Source organism: Mauremys reevesii, linkage group 19, assembly GCF_016161935.1.
Source record: "Mauremys reevesii isolate NIE-2019 linkage group 19, ASM1616193v1, whole genome shotgun sequence".
Classification (NCBI taxonomy): Eukaryota; Metazoa; Chordata; order Testudines; family Geoemydidae; genus Mauremys; species Mauremys reevesii.
In genome coordinates, this window is record NC_052641.1 from 9016407 (window position 1) to 9034871 (window position 18465).

Consider the following 18465-nt stretch of genomic DNA (forward strand, 5'->3'; position numbering starts at 1 on the left):
TGCATCCAGTGGAGGCTTTTGTTTTGGTGCAGTTAATTTTTTTATTTTTTTTTAAACATGCACTAAGACCACACCCCCTGCTCCTTTCCCAGAAGATCCAGAGTTAGAACAAAGAGCTAGAACAATGCAGCTCAGAATGAAACAAGGATGCGGGGAAAAGAACAGCCTCTAACAATACCGGCAAACAACTATAGGGGGTGACAAATCCCCATGGTCTGAGACTGTTGGGTACCTCCCAGCTAGTTACACATTCATAGGAAACCTTGGGTGCCTGGAATACCTGCTGCCATTTTGATAGGGTGCTGGATTTTTGTTTTTTTGAGGGGAGGGTTGTTTTTAATATACATGCTGCTAAGTATTAGAGAAGACAAGGTCAAAGAAAGGTTAATGTAATTAACCGCACGTTTCATGTGTTTAAAGTTCAGCACCTGCTGAAGTACCTTGCTGAGTTGGTGCCTTAAGGATCAATCAGTGAAAATAACTAAACTCAGGACACTGGCAATTAAAGCATACAAAACCTTCTCCTCTACATCATGAGCCTGAACTACTGTGTAAAAACCCCAAGCGCGGCTTAAAAATACACACAGCCGCTGGCAGTCACAGAAGGCTGGGATGGCGAGGACTTAATTGCATTTCTTAATCAACTAATATCGAACGCTCTCAGATAAATGCTGAAGACGACCCAATTTATATTAAACTGCAGGCTGCCAAGGAGAGCAAAAACTGGCAGTGAGGGACAAAAGAAAATAATCACATTTAGAGTGCCTGACTTCTTGACAAAAGGCGGATCCATGCTGTCACCAAGAAATGAAAAGGAATCAAGTTTATAGAGGAGGAGAAATATTTCTTGTCTGATTTGGGATCAGTAGCTAGGCAGAAAGGAGGAAGGCCTAGAAAACGCTCCAGGACCTGAACATCAGAGACAGGCTTATTACACTTCAGTGCTTATTGTACTAAATGAAGAATGAAATACAGGGATAAAAGCTACTGGCTTTGAGATAAAAGTCAGGAGTTTTGCCAGAAAAGGTGTAGATTTTATGCAGGAACCTCTCAGTTCTTAGGGCTTGATCTTTCACCATTGAAATAAATGGGACTTTTGCCACTGAATTATATGGGAGCTGGATCAGACCCCTTAAGGAGCAAAAAAGGTTGAGGTTCTTCACAGAAGGCCAGGTCTGGGATGGGTCAATCACCTGCCTTTCATAGGTCCTTGAACTGGGGGTGCTGCCGCACCCACTGGCTTTAAGTGTTTTTCATCATATACAGGGTTTACAGTTTGGTTCAATGGCGCTCAGTACCTCCACTGTACAAATTGTTCCACTCCTTCTGCTTTCTTCAGATTCTGCACGGCGTCAGGGGCCAAAACACCCCTGCATAAATTAGAGCAGCCCCAGGGGTGCTCTAATTTACAGCAGCCTTCCTGGGCCTGCCCTGGAGTTTGAAGTACTACAAAAGTCTCCATAGTCATGTGTGCTACAGACACTCCCCTGTCTCACTCCCACCCACAGCACATCCTCTGAACTGCAGCTAGCCAGGGCCCCTTTGCAACACACTGTCAGCCCCTGTGCACTGCTGGAAAGGCAGACAGCAGGCAGGGAACAAAATCTGTCCCTGAATTATTTGCATCAGCTTTAATTCTAGTTCCACTCACATGGTTTGAGGCAGTTGGGTAGAATTGGTTTGATCTATCTTCAGGTTTTATAATAGCCACCCAGGTATCGAAGTGTCTTCCATGTAAAATGAACAGAAATAACAGAGGCTAAATAGACCTGGTCAAAGATTTAATAAAATTTTCACTAAATTTTGACACAAAAAGGAAATATTTTGATGAAATTTATGCTATATCCTCCCCCCTGCCCCCACCCTTTTTAGCCAGCTCTGCTGCTAACTATAATTTCAGGGCCTACACAGCTGCCATGTAGCATGGGGGGCACAGATTTACCTCTGCCTGACCCTCCTCTTCCCCCTTCCGGTACCTCCCCCCCATTAGCAGCCTGAACACCCCAAGCTGATAAGCCCCACCACCACCCCCTCCAAATCTCAGAGAGTGGCGGTGTGACCAGCCGCATAAGGTTGCGGCATTTGGCCCAGCAAAATGGTCTGGCCATTACCGAGGTGGGCCCCCAGCTCTGGGGGCTATGGCTCTGAGTGACAAACTACACTATGGCTCGATATTACAGGGACGCAGAATGATTTTGAATTGTACTATCATCGTTGCAACAGTATATATAGATGTAGGCTCCTCGCATGCCCTTAACGTTACCTGCATGAGAAGCCCCAGTTGAGTTCAGGGGGGCTACTCCCATGTGTAAAATTAAGTATGTCTAAGGCTAGGTCTACACGACAGCTTGTGGTGGCATAATGCATCACCCAGGGGTGTGAATAAGCCACCCCCAAGCAGCATATGCTACACCGGCATAAGCACCAGTGGGGACCGCGCCATGAGGCATGGGGAGCTTCTCCTGCCGACATGGCTACCGCCTCTCACAGAGGGGGGTTTATTATGCCGCTGGGAGAGCCCTCTCCCATCAGCACAGGGCAGGAGTGGGCAAACTTTGTGGCCTGAGGGCCACATGGGGAATAGAAATCGCATGGCAGGCCATGAATGTTCACCAAATTGGGGTTGGGGTGTGGGAGGGGGGTACAGGCTCTGGGGTGGGGCTGAGGATGAGAGGTTTGGGGTGCAGGAGGCTGCTCTGGGCTGAGATTGAGGGATCTGGAGAGTGGGAGGGGAAATCACTGCTGAAGCATAGGGAAGAGGCTCAGGAGTGCAGCCTCAAGCGGCTCCTGGAAGCAGTGGCTCCAGGACTCCGGCTCCTGCAGGTGGAGCGGCCCCCGACCCTCGAAGCGGAGCCATGTGGCTGCTTCTAGGAGCTGCGTGGTGCGGCCCCCGATCTGGAACCCCACCTGGAGCCCCAGACTCCACTCCCCAGTGGGAGCTCACAGGCTGGCTTGATTCGGCCTGCGGGTCGTAGTTTGCCCACCCCCGGTATAGGGCATCTTCACCAGCCATGCTGCAGCACTGTATGTTTAGACAAGCCCTAGGTGTTTGCAGGATCAAATCCCTAGTTAACACTGCAACTTTCCTCTTCTCCCAGGCAAGGACAGAGACAATGAAAACGCCATCACAGCCTCTCCAATAAGGAATTAGTCTTAAGTCAATACTGGTGAGATTTTTGTTGTTTGGTTTATGCAATTACCTGGAGATGGATTCAATATCTTCTAGAAAAGCATTTGCAGGCAGGACTTATTCTATACTAGATCAATTCTACATGTGACTGTGTTCCAATTTTTAAAAGTTTCATATTGCTGATGTTATCTTGATGACATTACTGCTAGAATACAATACAAATAAACTTTAAAAAAGACACAAAGTCCCATTCGCATCTAATTTATACCACGATAACTCTACTGGCTTTACCAAGGTTATTACTGATTTATACCAGCATACGGGAGAGAGGATCGGGCCCATCCACTTTGTAGCTAATCGAATGCACCTTACATTTGGACGGGCAAAATTCAGATTGAGAAAAACAGGCGAAAGGAAGAACTGAAAAAAAATTAAAAATTGATCTAAAACTCTGCACACTTGATTGCCTCTAGTAATGACACTATTGTAAGCATTCGTGTTTTGGACATGATTATTGGGGTTGTAAAAAAAATAATGAGGGGAATTTTTTGTGGAAAATGCCTGCTTTCCTCTCAAACTTTTGATTTCTCATTGGAAACCCAATCCCCTTCCACCACCCAACAGCTGAATTTGCAGCTCAAAGCAGAAGCAAGTAGTAATAAAAAGCCCGAAGAGGACGGAACTGTATCTTTCATGCTGCTAGGACTCAGAAGGGGCAAGGATGACTAAGCATAACAAAAGATGCCCTGAGCAGAGCTTGCTTATTATAGAAACTTCATAAGTTTCAAAAGGTAATAGACTAACTCATCTCTGTGTTTTTACCTGTTTTAACCTTGTAAATAACTCTGATTTCCTTTTCCTAGTTAATAAATCTTTAGATAGCCATCCATTCCTATAATAAACTACAAACACCATGGTTGGTGAGAGATCTAAGGTGCAACTGACCTGGGGTAAGTGACTGGTCTTTTGGACTGGGAGTAACTTGAATAGTATTCTGATTTTTTGTGTTAGGGGTCCATCTATCACAAAGGCAAGCTTCCCACAGTGACAAGAGAGATTGGAGTACCCAAGGAGACGGTCTGACTCCATCTTATAGCGCCTAAGAAGTTCACACTGGACACTTGGTTGGTGAAATCTAAGAACAGAACTCTCAAACCAGTTTGGGGTGTGTGCCCTGCTTCTCACAGTCTGCTCTGAGGTTGGTACTCATGCTCTTGAGCCACTGCAGGACAGCAGGACCATTGGGGTAGAGCTTTGTTTAAACTGCTAGGTCCACGATTTCTTGCCATGTGCGATGCTGAAAGCACGTGGTCAGGGTGACTTCTGCTAAGGCAAGACCTTGCTGGGAAAGTTTAGCCATCTGCTCAAGCTGATGCGTATGATCTGGGAGTTAGAAAACAGGAATAGAGATCCCTGTACCAGCAAAAGGGACAAAACAGCCCTGAGAAAACCATGACTGAGAGCAGCCAAAGCGGCCCTTGCCAAAGAGGCCATTGCCAGAAGGACCTGGGGCCGGATCTTCAGCAGAGTTCCGCACCCCACGTGCACCTGAGAGGTTGAGCTCTGTAGAAGATCTGGCCTACGGGGCATATCAAGGCTTACAGCTTCTTCCCCCTTTCCCCAGCTAACTGAGGTCAGGTCTCCAGCCCATTCTTTTCCAGGCTTCCCAGTCCAGCACTCGTTGCATATCCACTCCATCCTCCCATCTATCCACTGCTTTCTTGTTCTTTGTCCACAAACTAGTCTCAATTGCTTCCTTAAGGGGATGTCCTTCCTCCATCCTTCATACGTGCCCCAGGCCACCTCAACTTCCTCTCTTGCAGCTTCTCTCTCCTGCACACCTTGATCTCAGTCCTGGTGACATTATACCATGTATAGTCCAGCGAAGTCACCCCTCTCATTGCCCTCCAGCGTCTCATTTCAATGACTTCAGGTCTTCTCAAGTGCTTCTTTGGTCACTCAAGTCTCTGATCTGTATAGAAGCGCTGGTCTTGCCATGGTTTTATCCAGTGCCTCTTAAGAAGTCTGGGCATCTGCTTATAATAAATCACTCAACTTGACCCAGACTTCCCTCACACTCAGCAGCCTTGCTTGCAGTTCTCTGATAATGTCTCCATTTGCTGCTAACCAGCCCAAAGGTACTGAAACGAAGAGACCTGATTTAGGTGCCAGCCCTCAATGCTGATATTCATCTGTCTTGGTTTTGCACAAGTCACCCATATGACTTCAGTCTTTTCTTTACTCCTTTTGAGGCCTTCGTTTTTAGTTCCCTGTTCCAGATATCAATTGCCTGGACTGATTCTCCCTCGCTATCAGTGGTCAGTGCAATGTTGTCTGCATAGATCAACTTCATACCATTTTCTGTTTGTATTTGCTTACTTATGAAATCCATCACAATTCTGACTAGTAATGGACTAAGTGCTGATCCCTGGTGGAGACCAACCTTCACCACAAAACCCTCTGTTACACCGAAGGGCATCGGCACCTTTGCCATGGAACTGCCCTACAAATCAATCACCATCTGGACAAGGTCCTCCAGGGCCCCACAGAATCATAGCAGAAGCACTAGCAGTCACCTATGTACTTTGTCTAAGGTTTTTGCTGCGTTCAGGAAAAAGCAACTGTGCTCAGTTTTCCCCTCCAGTTTGCCATCAACTATCTAGCAATGAACGTACCACCTAGTGTCCCTTCTCCTTTCCTAAAGCCAAACTACTCCTTCCTAAAATGGGCTCTGCCGTTTGGCAGTGCAACTACGATTCTGTCTCATGCAGTAGGACTTAATTCCTTGGTAATTTGAACGGTTGCATATACCACCTTTTAGTATGTCTGTTGGTACCAGTATGGACTTTCTCCATTCTCTTGGGATTTTCTCCTCTTTTCAGACTATGCACGGGACTCACGTGAGCCAGCATATACCAAACTCTTTCAAGGCTTTGATAGTTTCTGCTGTGACTTTGTCCGGACTTGCTGCTTTTCCGAGTGCCATCTTCAGCAATGCAGCCTTGACCTCTGCCTCCTAGCGGTCATGAAAAGCCAAGATTGCTGGTTCACACAATGGCAGTGTAGCATTTGAAGGGTTCTCATCCTTAAGCAGGACCCTCGTAATATTCTTGCTGTCAGGTACGTACTAGCAGCCTGCCCACTGCATCCTTCATAAAATGATGTGTCCACTTGGTCTTTCTTCCTTTTGTTTTTTGTCCAGAACCATCACTTATATTTTCTTTTGAGGAAGTTGAGGGCAGATGTTCAACTTCACACAGCTCAGCTAAAGTTCAGTTTCTTGCCTGTCTGACTGCAACATAATTTGCACAAATGTGGGCAGCCGCACCCACAAAACCATCCTTCTCCATCCTTTGACCACATCACCCTCTCTCACACTCCTGCCTCTCCCCAGATTGGTTACACTGCTCCCCCCTCTCCCCCAATAGCAGCCATTTCCATTTCGAGCCTTCCTTATAATGAATGCTCTCACCTACAGTAAGTGAGCTTGTTAAACAATGCTACAGACACCTTCCTGCTGGGCACACAGAACAGCATTGCCAGGGAAGAAAGCTGGCTGGGAACATTTCTACCCTGACAGGTGTGCGATGCCTGCTTGGACCTTGAGTTTAACCTTGCAACAACAGAAAGCTACAGGAATATCACTGCTATATTTAGCTACATCCCCTCCCTCTCCAGTTAACCTTCTGTTTTGCGTTGCATCTGTCCCCAGCTCTAGGGCTGAATTCAGATCTCTGAACTGTTCTTCTCTTTCAAATGCCACTCATTCAGGATGAGTGAGTACTTATTCCCAGACATCCAGGCTAATTAGAAATGGAAGCTGGGGAGGCGGGGGGAGATCACCAACCCTTTCCAAGGATTTTAAAGCTGGCTAGACATCAGACACCACCCTGGGCTTCTGTCACTCCTGCCTGGCAGCGCTGAGCTATCCAGGGACATGGTGCATTTCCATGACCTTTCTAAGCAGGATATCTGCATTCATAATGGCAGTATGCAAAACAGAGGCACAGGCTGGGTTAGGGCCTGATCCTGAGGGGAGTGGCTGAAATCCAGTGGCTCCTGTTGAAACTGATGGGAGTTATGGGTGCTTAGTACCTTTCAGGATCAGGTCCTGTGGTCTGGGGCATGTTTTGAGTGCTCTGTGGTGCATGCTAAACCAGGGCAAAACGACTTGGATAATTCATCCCTTAAGTGCACCCTTGGACAAATATCTCCAGAACAGCCTCCCCACATCCTCTTGTAAGGTAACCGCATGCTTCTTCGCTCCCAGCCTTGGCTATTGATCCTTATAATGCCGCCTTCAGTCATTAGCCGGCAGAGCGAGGCACCTCTCGGTAATCAGCCTGCCGGGCAGCACTGAATAAAATAAAGTGTGCAGCGGCCCATGGCTTTCTTCCACTCCACAGACTGATGAGGCTTCAGGAGCAGATTTTTCTGCATCGCTCAGAGGACAGAGTAACAGACATACCATACTCTGCATATGGCTGCTAAAGAGCATTAAAGGGCTGGCTTGCGAGGCAGGCGCTGAAAATCAGGAGAGCTTTGGGGGAAAAGGAGCCAAAGGCCAACAGGAACCCACCCCCTTCCTTTGGCACTTTTAGCCTGTAGCCTCCCACAGCAGCAGGCCAGGCTCAGAGACAGCAGGCGTGGAGGGCTCTGGCCTTCTGAGCATTTTGCGTTTGTACAAAAAGAAGAAAGGGAAATGAAAAACAAGAGGAGAGCGACATGCATGAGAAACACTTCCAGGCTCCAGCTTCAAAGAGCCCCTGCCACCCCCTCTGGATCCACAGGAAGGTGACAAAGTGGGGAGGAGGGACCTGACTGAACTAATCTCCCTCCATAATGGCTGGTTTTTTTTTTTTTTTTTTTTTAAATAGAATATCAGGGTTGGAAAGGACCTGAGAAGATCATCTAATCTGACGCCCTGCTCAAAGCAGGACCAATCCCCAGATGGATTTTTGCCCAAGTTCCCTAAATGGCCCCCTCAAGGATGGAGCTCACAACCCTGGGTTTAGCAGGCCAATGCTCAAACCACCGAGCTACCCCTCTCCCTCCCTTCTCCTTATATGAAAATAATGGTTCCCTTCTCCCTTGCGGCCAGCCTGAATATTTCACTAGTGAAGCAAAACATCTTGTCCCTTCACAGATTTTTCTACCCAACCACTAGGAGAAGTGTTAGCTCACAGGTGCCTCTCCTCACATCAGGCCATGCTAACAGCTTCTTGGGTGAGCAGTCAAGGAGCTGAGAATTGTTAAAGACATTGAGTAGAAGCCTCAGCCTGAGTGGTTAGAGGCACGTTAAGGCCCAACCAGCACCGAGTTTCAGAGCCTGGGTCAATTGCCTCAGGCTTGTGGGACTGAAAATAGCCCTGTAGACTTTCCCCTTTGGGCTGAGGCCTGGTTGCTGAGACCTTCCCCCACTCACTGGGTGCTCACTCCAGCTGCAGCCCAGGCTCTGGAACATCTGTACTGCTCTTTTTAGCCCTACAGCCCCAGGCAGCTGACCCAGGCTAGGAGACAAAGCTCCGTGGGTTTTATTTGCAACGTAGACGTTGCATTTGTGGAGCAACTCTAAAGCTGCTTCCACGGGTCACAGAGTGAATGGGTCCCCCATGCACTGACATCGATAGATACAGTAGATGGATAGGCAGTTCTGCCTAATAGAAAGATACTCATTTGTATGTCTGTCCAGCCACGTAGATGTCCCTCAACGTCATTGTAGTGTCCAAGCACCACAGTCCCAGCAAACTGAAGATAGCATTGCTTCACCAGCTTTCTTCCATGGGTAACGCCGATGCCCCTGGGTGGGTCGGTGTTAATGGGGGATCAAAGCTGGGACCTCTGGATCTTAATGCACAAGCCTCGACTGCCTGAGCTAAGACAGCCACTTCTTAGCCCAGGCTACAGCAGGTTCATCCATCCGTAGCTCGCCTAACTCTCTAGAGCAGTGGTCTCCAAACTTTTTTGATCGTGCACCCCTATCAATACAAAATTTGAGCACGCCCCCCGTGCCACGCACAGGGCCGGCTCTGCCATTTTTGCCGCCCCAAGCAAAAAAAGCCGCTCGGACTCCCGCCCAAACTGCCGAAGCTGCACTGCTCCGGCGGCACGCCTCCTGCTGCACACCCTGAAGGATCCTCTTGTGCATCCCCTGGGGTGTGCACACCCCACTTTGGAGACCACTGCTCTAGAGGAGGACATGGCTTACATGTCTCCAGAGAATTAGAAGGATGGAGAGGAAACATCTGACTCCCCTGAGACCAGACAGTTCTGCACAAATGCATCCAACATTGGCTTCCTTTAAAACATTTCTTGTTTCAAGAGGGAGCGCTCTTCCAGTGATTAGGGCAGATTAGGGAGCTGTGAGGTTTCTGGCTCGTAAAGCGCTTTGAGACCTTTATCTGTAAGGAGCTATGGAAGCACAAAGCATTATTTCAAATCTCAGCCACTAAATACATTATTTTTTCTGGTGTCAAGAGAGAAAATTAAGGCAAAGCCAAGCTGGGTCGATACACTTTTCCCCCACCAAGCCCTGACTCCTAAGCTTTCCATTTTGAGGAATGTCTGGGAGATGGACAAGAGGAAGAGAAGTGGAGGAGGAAAAAGGATGAGAGAAGAAGAAGGAGGATTAAGTGAGATAAAGAGGAAAAATATGAAGGTATGAGAGAGGAAAGGACATTTGGAATAAATATTTCCCCTCCTCCCCTGCTCTCTCAACTCACATGCATGCATACAAAGTTGTGCCCAAAATTCACCCCTTCTTGGGAATTATGGTTAAGTATAAGTTACAAGCCTTTGCTTGGCTTATTCCTAGACCTTCTATGTTTATCTCCAAGTCCCTCTAAGAGCCATGACCCTGGATAGGAGCTAATGAGCCTCCCCATATCTGGCTGTCATGTGAGTCAGCCAAATAACCCTGCCTCTCTCCACAGAGTCCTAAACCCAGATCCCCTGACAGAGAAGAAAAGCAGATGAGAGGCACTGTATTTGGAGACAAAAATCCTGATGTTCTAACTCAGGCTTTTTCCAGCCTTTATGCAGGCAAGACTCCCTCTGAAGCCCCCCCCCCCCCCCACCAAGTTTTCAGCATTTGGTCCAAAATTAAATGGTGAAAGAAAACAAGACTGATCTGAGATGGAGGGAAAGCAGCAATAAGTCCTTTTGCTATACAACCACCAGATGAACCAGGCCCCAAACCACCACCGGAGAGGCCCGTGTGGATTTTTTCATATTAATCAGATTTGTTATTGACATCAAAGTTAATGGTCAGCCTGGGAAACATCACAGAAACAGATTCTGGTCTGATCATCAGCTTCCCAGCTGCAAGTGCCACTGATAGTCCTATTTGCATCTGAAAGAGCCTTGTTTCCATCTCAGTTCAGGAAAGGTGTTGGCTCTTTGATGTTCAAAACAACCTTTGATTCTAAAAGCCTATAAGAAGGGCCTCATTTTCTGTTCAGTTCTATTGAACCCAGTTATATTTTATCAGGGCCTCACTGGCTTCGTTCCTATTCAGTTCTGCACGATTCTGTCATTACAGGGACTGAGAAGCTGAAGCTAAAATCTAGACCAAAAAAAAAAAAAAATCAGAGTGGTGTTTTCTGGGCATCACATGGAGAGTCAAGAGAACAAAGCTGTGAATTTGGGGAACAGATCAGAGATTGGAGATCCTCTTCTCCATTGCCCTGCCCACTTCTGTAGTCATTTGCATCACTGCAAAGTGAATGCAAAACACTTTGGAAGCATTCTGCACTATGCGCGGTGCAGGGCAATGGCACAGGACCTAGAGAAGCAGAGGGCCAGCCCTTGTTCTGGTAAGAACCGATGGAAGATGGAATGATAGAGTGGAGGCAGCTTGAACTTCCATGGCAAGAGGAGATGAGGCCCCAGGGCTTGAATTTCTCCCTCTTGCTCACCTTTTTCTCATCCCCCTCTTGCAGAAGCTGCAGGTGACTCCTCTTCTCGCCGTCCTTCCGCAGGGAGCTGCTCTGGTGCTGGGACAGGCCTGTGGGTGGGGACGTGCTCCGCCCTTGGGGATCCACCCAGGTGTAAATGTGATTGGTGACATAGCCCCCAGGGATCCGCCCAACTGAATGCACCGAGAGGTTCAGCTTCTTGGAGCCTTTCAGAGCCTGTGAGACAGTCCAGGAGAAAAAAAGGAATTAATTCCAGAGCCCAAGGGAAATAATTAATGCAAATGGAATTTCGATAATGCCAAAGCTTTGCTTTGCTATGGAACTATTCATTTGGTGATCTCCAAGCACTTTACAAATATGGATGGAGCAAGCCTCACAAATCCATGAAACTTTTACAGGACTCGGGATCTTTGGACCCTCTGCTGAAATGCAGCCACTTCTGGGGTAGATCACAACAGATGTTTAACAGCCCACATTGTCCCGATAGGACAAGCAGCAAAGATGTGCACATAACTTGAAATTGAAGCAGGGTCAGAGGGAAACATGTTGGAATGAGGATAGGACACTGAAGTTAACAACCCTAATTCTTATGCAAAGAACCAGGGGATTGAGAATGATCTCACATGGGCAGGATGCTGTATAACATAACTGTGGGTACCAGATGGGTCTCCTGAGTTGCAGGCAAGTGCCCTAATCACTGGACCATCCTTCCTCTGCAATATTTGGATCCAGATCTACTGTATGCTCTTGCCATATTTGCAAAGCAGCCACACTGTTACCCAGAGTTACATTAGGCAGGGTCCAGAGTAGCAGCATTAGTCTGTATCCGCAAAAAGAACAGGAGGACTTGTGGCACCTTACAGACTAACACATTTATTTGAGCATAAGCTTTCGTGGGCTACAGCCCACTTCTTCGGATGCATGGAATGGAACATATATTGAGGAGATATATATACACATACAGAGAGCATGAAAAGGTGGGAGTTGTATATTGGCCTCTCAGAGTTGGTAAGAGAACTCCCACCTTTTCATGCTCTCTGTATGTGTGTATATATATATATATATATATCTCCTCAATATATGTTCCATTCCATGCATCCGAAGAAGTGGGCTGTAGCCCACGAAGGCTTATGCTCAAATAAATGTGTTAGTCTGTAAGGTGCCACAAGTCCTCCTGTTCTTTTTATTAGACAGGGTGCAAATGCTTTAGAAGAGATATACATCTCTGTGTCTCCGGGCATAATCCAACCCCTACAGCACGGGGTTAGGAAGCAGTTTCTCTGATAGGCAGGTTATTCCATACCCATGCACTAGGGGTTTTCTTTTCTTGCACCTTCCTCTGAAGCAGTTGTTCTGGTCTCTGATACAGCCAGGCTCCCAGGAGAGAGGGATCATGGGTCTGGCAATTCCCCAGGCCTGCTCACCCCAAATTCCCCACTCCATCCTCACCACATCCCAACAGCAGGACTGCTGCAGTCATCCAGGACAGGGGATCTCTGGTGCTCAGGAGCAGCCTAGGACTGACCCAGGTCTGGAGATGGAGCCATTTCTCCTCCTTGGGAAAGCAGGCCAGAGCAGGCCAGGGCTACATCATCAACAGGGACTGGTGTGTGTGGAAACCTGCACTGCCTCTACCCAGGCCATTGAAGACAATTGGAAAGATTCCCCTTGACTTCACTGGGGTTTGGAGCAGCCCCATGAAAGAGACTCTCAGTCTTGGGTGCTGTTCCTTCCCGTACACCTCCCAAGCACAAATAGTTAAAAAACCTCCACCCCACCCTGAGGGGACCAGGAGACCCAGCGGGGCCCATTTGCCGGTTGCCCCTCTGGCTAGTACTGCAAAGGGCAGAGAGCTGTTCTGTAGTTACATTTCATGTAATTAACGTTAGGGGAGCTCGACCGGCTGCTCACAGGGCTCAGTAAGATTAGGGTGACCAGACAGCAAGTGTGAAAAATCAGGATGGGGCAGGTTGGAGGCACCTATAAGACAAAAGCCCCAAATACCAGGACTGTCCCTAGAAAATCAGGACATCTGGTCATCCTACGTAATATTGAGGCAGCTTAGCATTTGCAAGCGGCCGGAGGCTGCTTTGCCAGTTTAATATACATATGCCTGTGGGGCAGAGACAGCAGATGCTCACTTTGAATAGGGGGCAGGGCAGGGAGCGTGTGCCAAGGAGCCCAGGGTGGAGAAGGGGCTTGGGCAGTGGCTGTGGCAGCAGCAGGGCTGGGGCAACTGGTGGGGCAGGCAGTCGCCTTGGCCCCAGAGATGCACAGCAGCCTGAGGAAGTGGACCAGTCAGGGCAACTGTGGCTGCAAGGTATCACCGCTCCCCAGCCCCGGGCACTCAGAGCAGCTGCCTGCCCAGCTCCCGCTGCTGTTGATGTATATCTGGCAGCAGACCCAGCCTCTCCCTTGGGGAGGCAGCCCTCCCACCAGCCCAAAAAGACACAGATCTGCCTGGCTGCCCCTTCCCTGCCCAGCCTGGCTCCAGGCCCCCACCGCCAGGTGTTGAGGGAGTTAGATCAGAAGAGAAGGGGGCCCAGGCTGCCCCACCTCACACACTCTCCAGGTACAGAGGGCATATTGTGGGGGTAGAAAAAAAATACATCACTCCCCCCTGGAGAATGTTTCTGTGACTGGGATGCTAGCCCCCACCCTCCTCCTGGTTCTTCCAGCCAGCTCTGGGGGCCAGGTCTCCAGTTGAACCGAACTAGAGCACCATGCCTGGGGTGTGTGTGGGTGGGGGGGGACACTTGCCAAGAGGTGCTGGTATTGGCCTCTCTCAGATCCAGGAAATGGGATTAGCTAGACCCCCGCACTGTCCTGGCGGGGCAGTTCCGCCGCTCTCCCTGCAAGCGGATCCCCAAGCCCTGGATCCAGCACACCACCCATTCCACGCTTCGCCACGGGTAGCCATTTGGCTGCAAGTTACCTCCAGCCCACTCTGGGAGCGGAAGGGAGGTGCCACCAAGATCGGCCACCGCTGCAACCCAGCTCCAAACATGCTGCCACACCCAGTCACGGAGATTTATTCCTTTACAGCAAAGGTTAAACAACCAACCAGAGAGCAGCCTTAAGTCAGTACCTGGTTCCCAGGCTTCAGGGCCACCCCCTCCAGGGGTCTCTGACACACCAGCTGCTGACAGCTTCTTCTCCTTAGCCAGCTCTGCTCCCTCCTTGAGGCAGCTTCTCTAAGCCCTCCCCATGGAAGTTAACCTTTGCTACCCAGGGCTTAGTTTATCTCGGCTCTCCTCTCAGCTGTCTCCTAGCGGCCTTTCCAGACCCAGGTGTAGCATGGCCATCTTTAATTAGCTGATTAGGCTCACCCACTCCAGCCTGGGGCATTGGGCTCAGTCTAGCCACAGAGACCAGCTACCCTGTGATGGGGAGGGGCTTTTAGCTGTGGGACAGCTTGCACTCGCCTACTTCCCAGCACCCAATAGGGAGCTACCCTGTGACAGGAGGTCTTTAAAAACAATCCATGGCCTTGGATTAATTGCAGTGACTTCTGAACCCGGCAGTCTGCACCACTGCCTCCACCCCAACAGGTACCTATTGAGAGAGCGAAGGCTCCAAAACATGAATCCACACTGGCTTTGCCTTAGCAGTGAGAGCTTCCTCAGAGCTAAAATGAAGCAAATCCCAAGGCAGCCCTGTCCTGAGCAAGGAACATAATCAAAAATAATACCCGGCACCTGTATAGCCTTGTTCATGCATCAGCTAATTAATATGGCTCGTGAACTAGTTGATCTGTTCAGTATGAGCCAACATCCAAGTCAGAAGACCAAGAGAATATCTACACTGGAAAAAACCTCGAACAAAACAACCCCACCAGCCGCAGCAAGTCTCAGAGCCCAAGTCAACTGACTCTGTGGGCTAAAAATAGCTGTGTGGCCGCCCCTGCTTGGGGAGGGGCCTGGGCTCTGAAACCCAGTGAAGGGGAACGGTCTCAGAGCCCCCTCTACTAGCCAGTAATAAAGCTCTGAAACCAGCAAGCCCCAGATGGGTGATGGAGGCCCTGAAAACATGCCGCAAAGACTCACAAAGTGAAGGAGCGCATGCGAAAACCCCACAGCACTCAGCCCACAGTGATGGGCAGCAGTATAAAAACGCTAAGACAGCAGCCCTAAAACAGAGACTGCAACAGAAAATGAGACCGTGTCAGTTATTTTTTAAACTAATCTATAAAACATAAGAATTATTGCCCTGCTATTCAGTCCTACAGCGAGTGTCAAAACAAGCTACAGAAAGGGTCGTGTTCTCTATCAAATGCTGTAGGGTTTTAGAGCAAATTTCTTTAGAACCCTGTTGCATTTCTATATTCTACAGAACTCTGTTCATTTCAGCAGAGACAACAAGCCACGGACAGCAAGGTCTTTTCCTTGCAGAGGACTATACCAAGTAATCACAAATAAATGCAGAAGAGCAGGAAAACAAGCAGAGGTGGTTTTGTCTAGTGGATCAGCCACCAGGTTGGGAGTCAGGAGACCTGCATTCTGTTCCCGGCTCTGCTGCATGACTGGCTCCCCTCTTTGCCACTTGGGGCAGCAAAAAAGCTGAAGCCAGCCCTGTTCAGAGCCAGCATCTACAGACTTGGGCTTGGTCTACATGGCTATTTATAGGGCCATAGCACATCCGGCCCAGGCTGGAGATTGGGCTCTGAAACCCACCCTCCCCCCTTGGCCTCAGAGTTTGAGCGCCAGACTGAGCAAGAACATCTACATGACTCTTTTTAGCTCTCTAGCGCAAGCCTGAGTCGGTGGACCTTGGCTCTGAGACTTGCTGCCACGGGGTTTATTTTGCCATTTAGATCTACCTCATGTTTCCATCTCTGCCTGAGCATCCACACTGCGTTGTAAACCTGGGCTTCCAGTCGCTGGACCCGGGTCTCACCCAGCCGTGCTGTCCACACTGCACTACACAGACCTTCTGACTCTGGCCTGCAGCTTGAGAGAAGTCCACACTGAAAAATGACAGGGCTTGGACCGGAGTCACAGCGGGACTTGGGCTCTGACCCACTGCCCTAGTAGGGTCCTACCTGAGTCAGCATGGGTTTAGTGTGCAGTGTAGACAGGGCCGGCTCCAGCTTTTCTGCCGCCCTAAGCAGGAAAGCAAAAAAGATAAAGCCAATCAGCGGCACTTCGGCGGCAGCTCAATCGTGCCACTTCATTCTTCGGCAGCAATCTGGTGGCAGGACAAGAGGACATGCTGCCCCTTTCCATTGGCCGCCCCAAGCACCTCCTTCCTTCACTGGTGCCAGCCCTGAGTGTAGACAGACCTGTAGGGGCAGCCAGGGTGTGTCTACACTGCATTGTAAACCCAGGCTGTGCAGCCCACCCTTCCCCAGTGCATTCTTCTCCATCTGTCGCCTAAGCATCCATCCCATAGAGCACGATTCCTCAGCACCCTAACCTGCACTGAGGGCCAAGCTGCACACCCAGAATTAGTGCAAGCTAGTGCAGGGCTGAATCCTTCCCCAGTGCTTCCTCTGATCACCTGTGCAAAGGAAGGGGGGAAGCTAAGCTGGAGTTAACCCCTGATTTGCCATGTGGCAGGTCATGCCTGGCAACGGTGAGGCTAGAGAGAACCTGAGCTCGCCTGAGAAAGCTTGCCCAGCCATTGGCGTGACCTCGCTTAGGTTCCCAGCTGCGCCACACCCGGCCCTGGTCTGACATGAGCCCGTACAGCCATGACTTTCCAACACATTTAGGAGATAAAAATGCCAGAAACAGCAGGGGGGGGGGGGAAACCGGGGAGGGAGCCTTGGGGGAGGAACAAGCATGACCATTGCTGGTGGGAGGAGGAGATGAGCGGAGGGGTGGCTTTTCCCTTCCTTCTGAGCTCCCTGTCAGCCTCTGTCAGAGTGGGAACACCAGGGGAGCTGCTCTCAGAAAGCTGGGTAAACAGTCTGCCGGAGATTTACAAGGTACTTTTAAGGTCCCCCAGTGTTCCCCTGACAGTACTGCCGGGGAAACAGAATCTCAATTAACAGCCAGATGTTTTATGTATGAAGCTGACAGCAGAGACTCTGGGAGGCTTGGAAAGTGAATGCAGAGCCCTGCCTGGCAGCAGGCAGCTGGGCCAGGGCTCCCAGGCAGCAGCAGGGAGTGGAAACGAAGGTGCTGTCTGTCACCAGGCCGCTGCAGGCGGCTTTTCAGAGCGGCTCCCCCAAAGGAATAGGCCAGGCCAGCATGGCGGCTGCGGGACCCAATTCATCAATGTGACCAAGCTGAAACAAGCCCAGAACCTGAGGGTGCCTCAAGCCACCATTGCTCCTTCCTTATTCCAGGGCCTAGGGCTGCCCTGTTGTACCCGGCTGCTCATGGCCACAAGCAGCTGTTACACAGCAGTTCACCGACCAGGCCTGTGGTTCCCCTGGAACAGCACTGACACCCCCGCACTGCCAGGGCCTGCCCCAAGAAGTGCCAGGACCCCTGGTGCTGTCTGCATAAGGACTTGCCTGACGCTGGGGGAATTCCCCAGGATCTGGCTCTGCCAGGCTCACAGCCCTTTGCACCAACACAGCTGGCACGAAGGGGCTGTAGGCTGGCTGCCTGCCCAGCGCGCCATCAATAGAGGGACCTCTGTGACTGCAGCTGCCTTCTCTGACCAGCCCAGTACTATGGGCCCCGACAAGTGCCCTGCATTGACCAGCACAGGGATAGTTATACAGCCCCAATTAGGGTGGACCAAAGCCACTACCACCACACTTTGCATGGGAGGCAGAAGAGAGATCCAGGAGCAGGAAGAGGACAAGAATCTGCCAGGCAGGAAGGGTCTGGAAGGGAGAAGACGGCATATTTTAAAGGGATTAGAGCTGACTTTTTAGTGGATCCGGTCCTCATTTATCTCCAGTTTATTCTCTCTCACACCCATCTCTGTGAGGCAGGGCAGTGCTGTTATCCCCATTTTACAGATGTAGAACTGAGGCACTGATAGATTAAGTGACTTGCCCATGGTCACACAGACAGACTGTGGCAGCGCAGGAACTGAACCCAAGACTTGAGTCTTAGCCTAGTGCCTTGCCTACTAGACCAGTGCTTCTCAAAGTCGGGCCGCCGCTTGTTCAGGGAAAGCTGCAGGAAGGGCAGCCAGCACATCCCTCGGCCCGCACCGCTTCCTGCGGCCCCCATTGGCCTGGGACGGCGAACCGCAGCCAACGGGAGCTGTGATGGGCTGAACCTGCAGATGCGGCAGGTAAACAAACCGGCCCGGCCTGCCAGGGGCTGTCCCTGAACAAGCAGCAGCCCGACTCTGAGAAGCCCTGTACTAGACCATCCTTCCTACCCCTCAGCCAGGGGTTTGAGTGAGCTGGCAGCAATCACCGATCTGCACAAATCCCAGCTCTGGAGGCAGGTGACCTATCCAGTTATTTTGGTAGTTGGGGGTTGGTTTTTGCTCCAGCAAAGAAAGAAT

General features: G+C 50.0%; 1 protein-coding gene across 3 annotated transcripts in view; it reads right to left on the reverse strand.

Annotated features, from left to right (window-relative positions):
* Positions 1–18465, reverse strand: part of WHRN (whirlin) — a 105698-nt gene that overhangs the window by 66224 nt on the left and 21009 nt on the right. For 2 of the 3 annotated variants that reach the window (XM_039506892.1, XM_039506891.1), the window contains exon 2: positions 11047–11262. The exons of the other annotated variant lie outside the window; for it this stretch is intronic. In XM_039506892.1, the coding sequence (XP_039362826.1) occupies positions 11047–11262 (216 nt within the window). The remainder of the gene's footprint in view (positions 1–11046; positions 11263–18465) is intronic. 3 annotated transcript variants of the gene reach the window in all.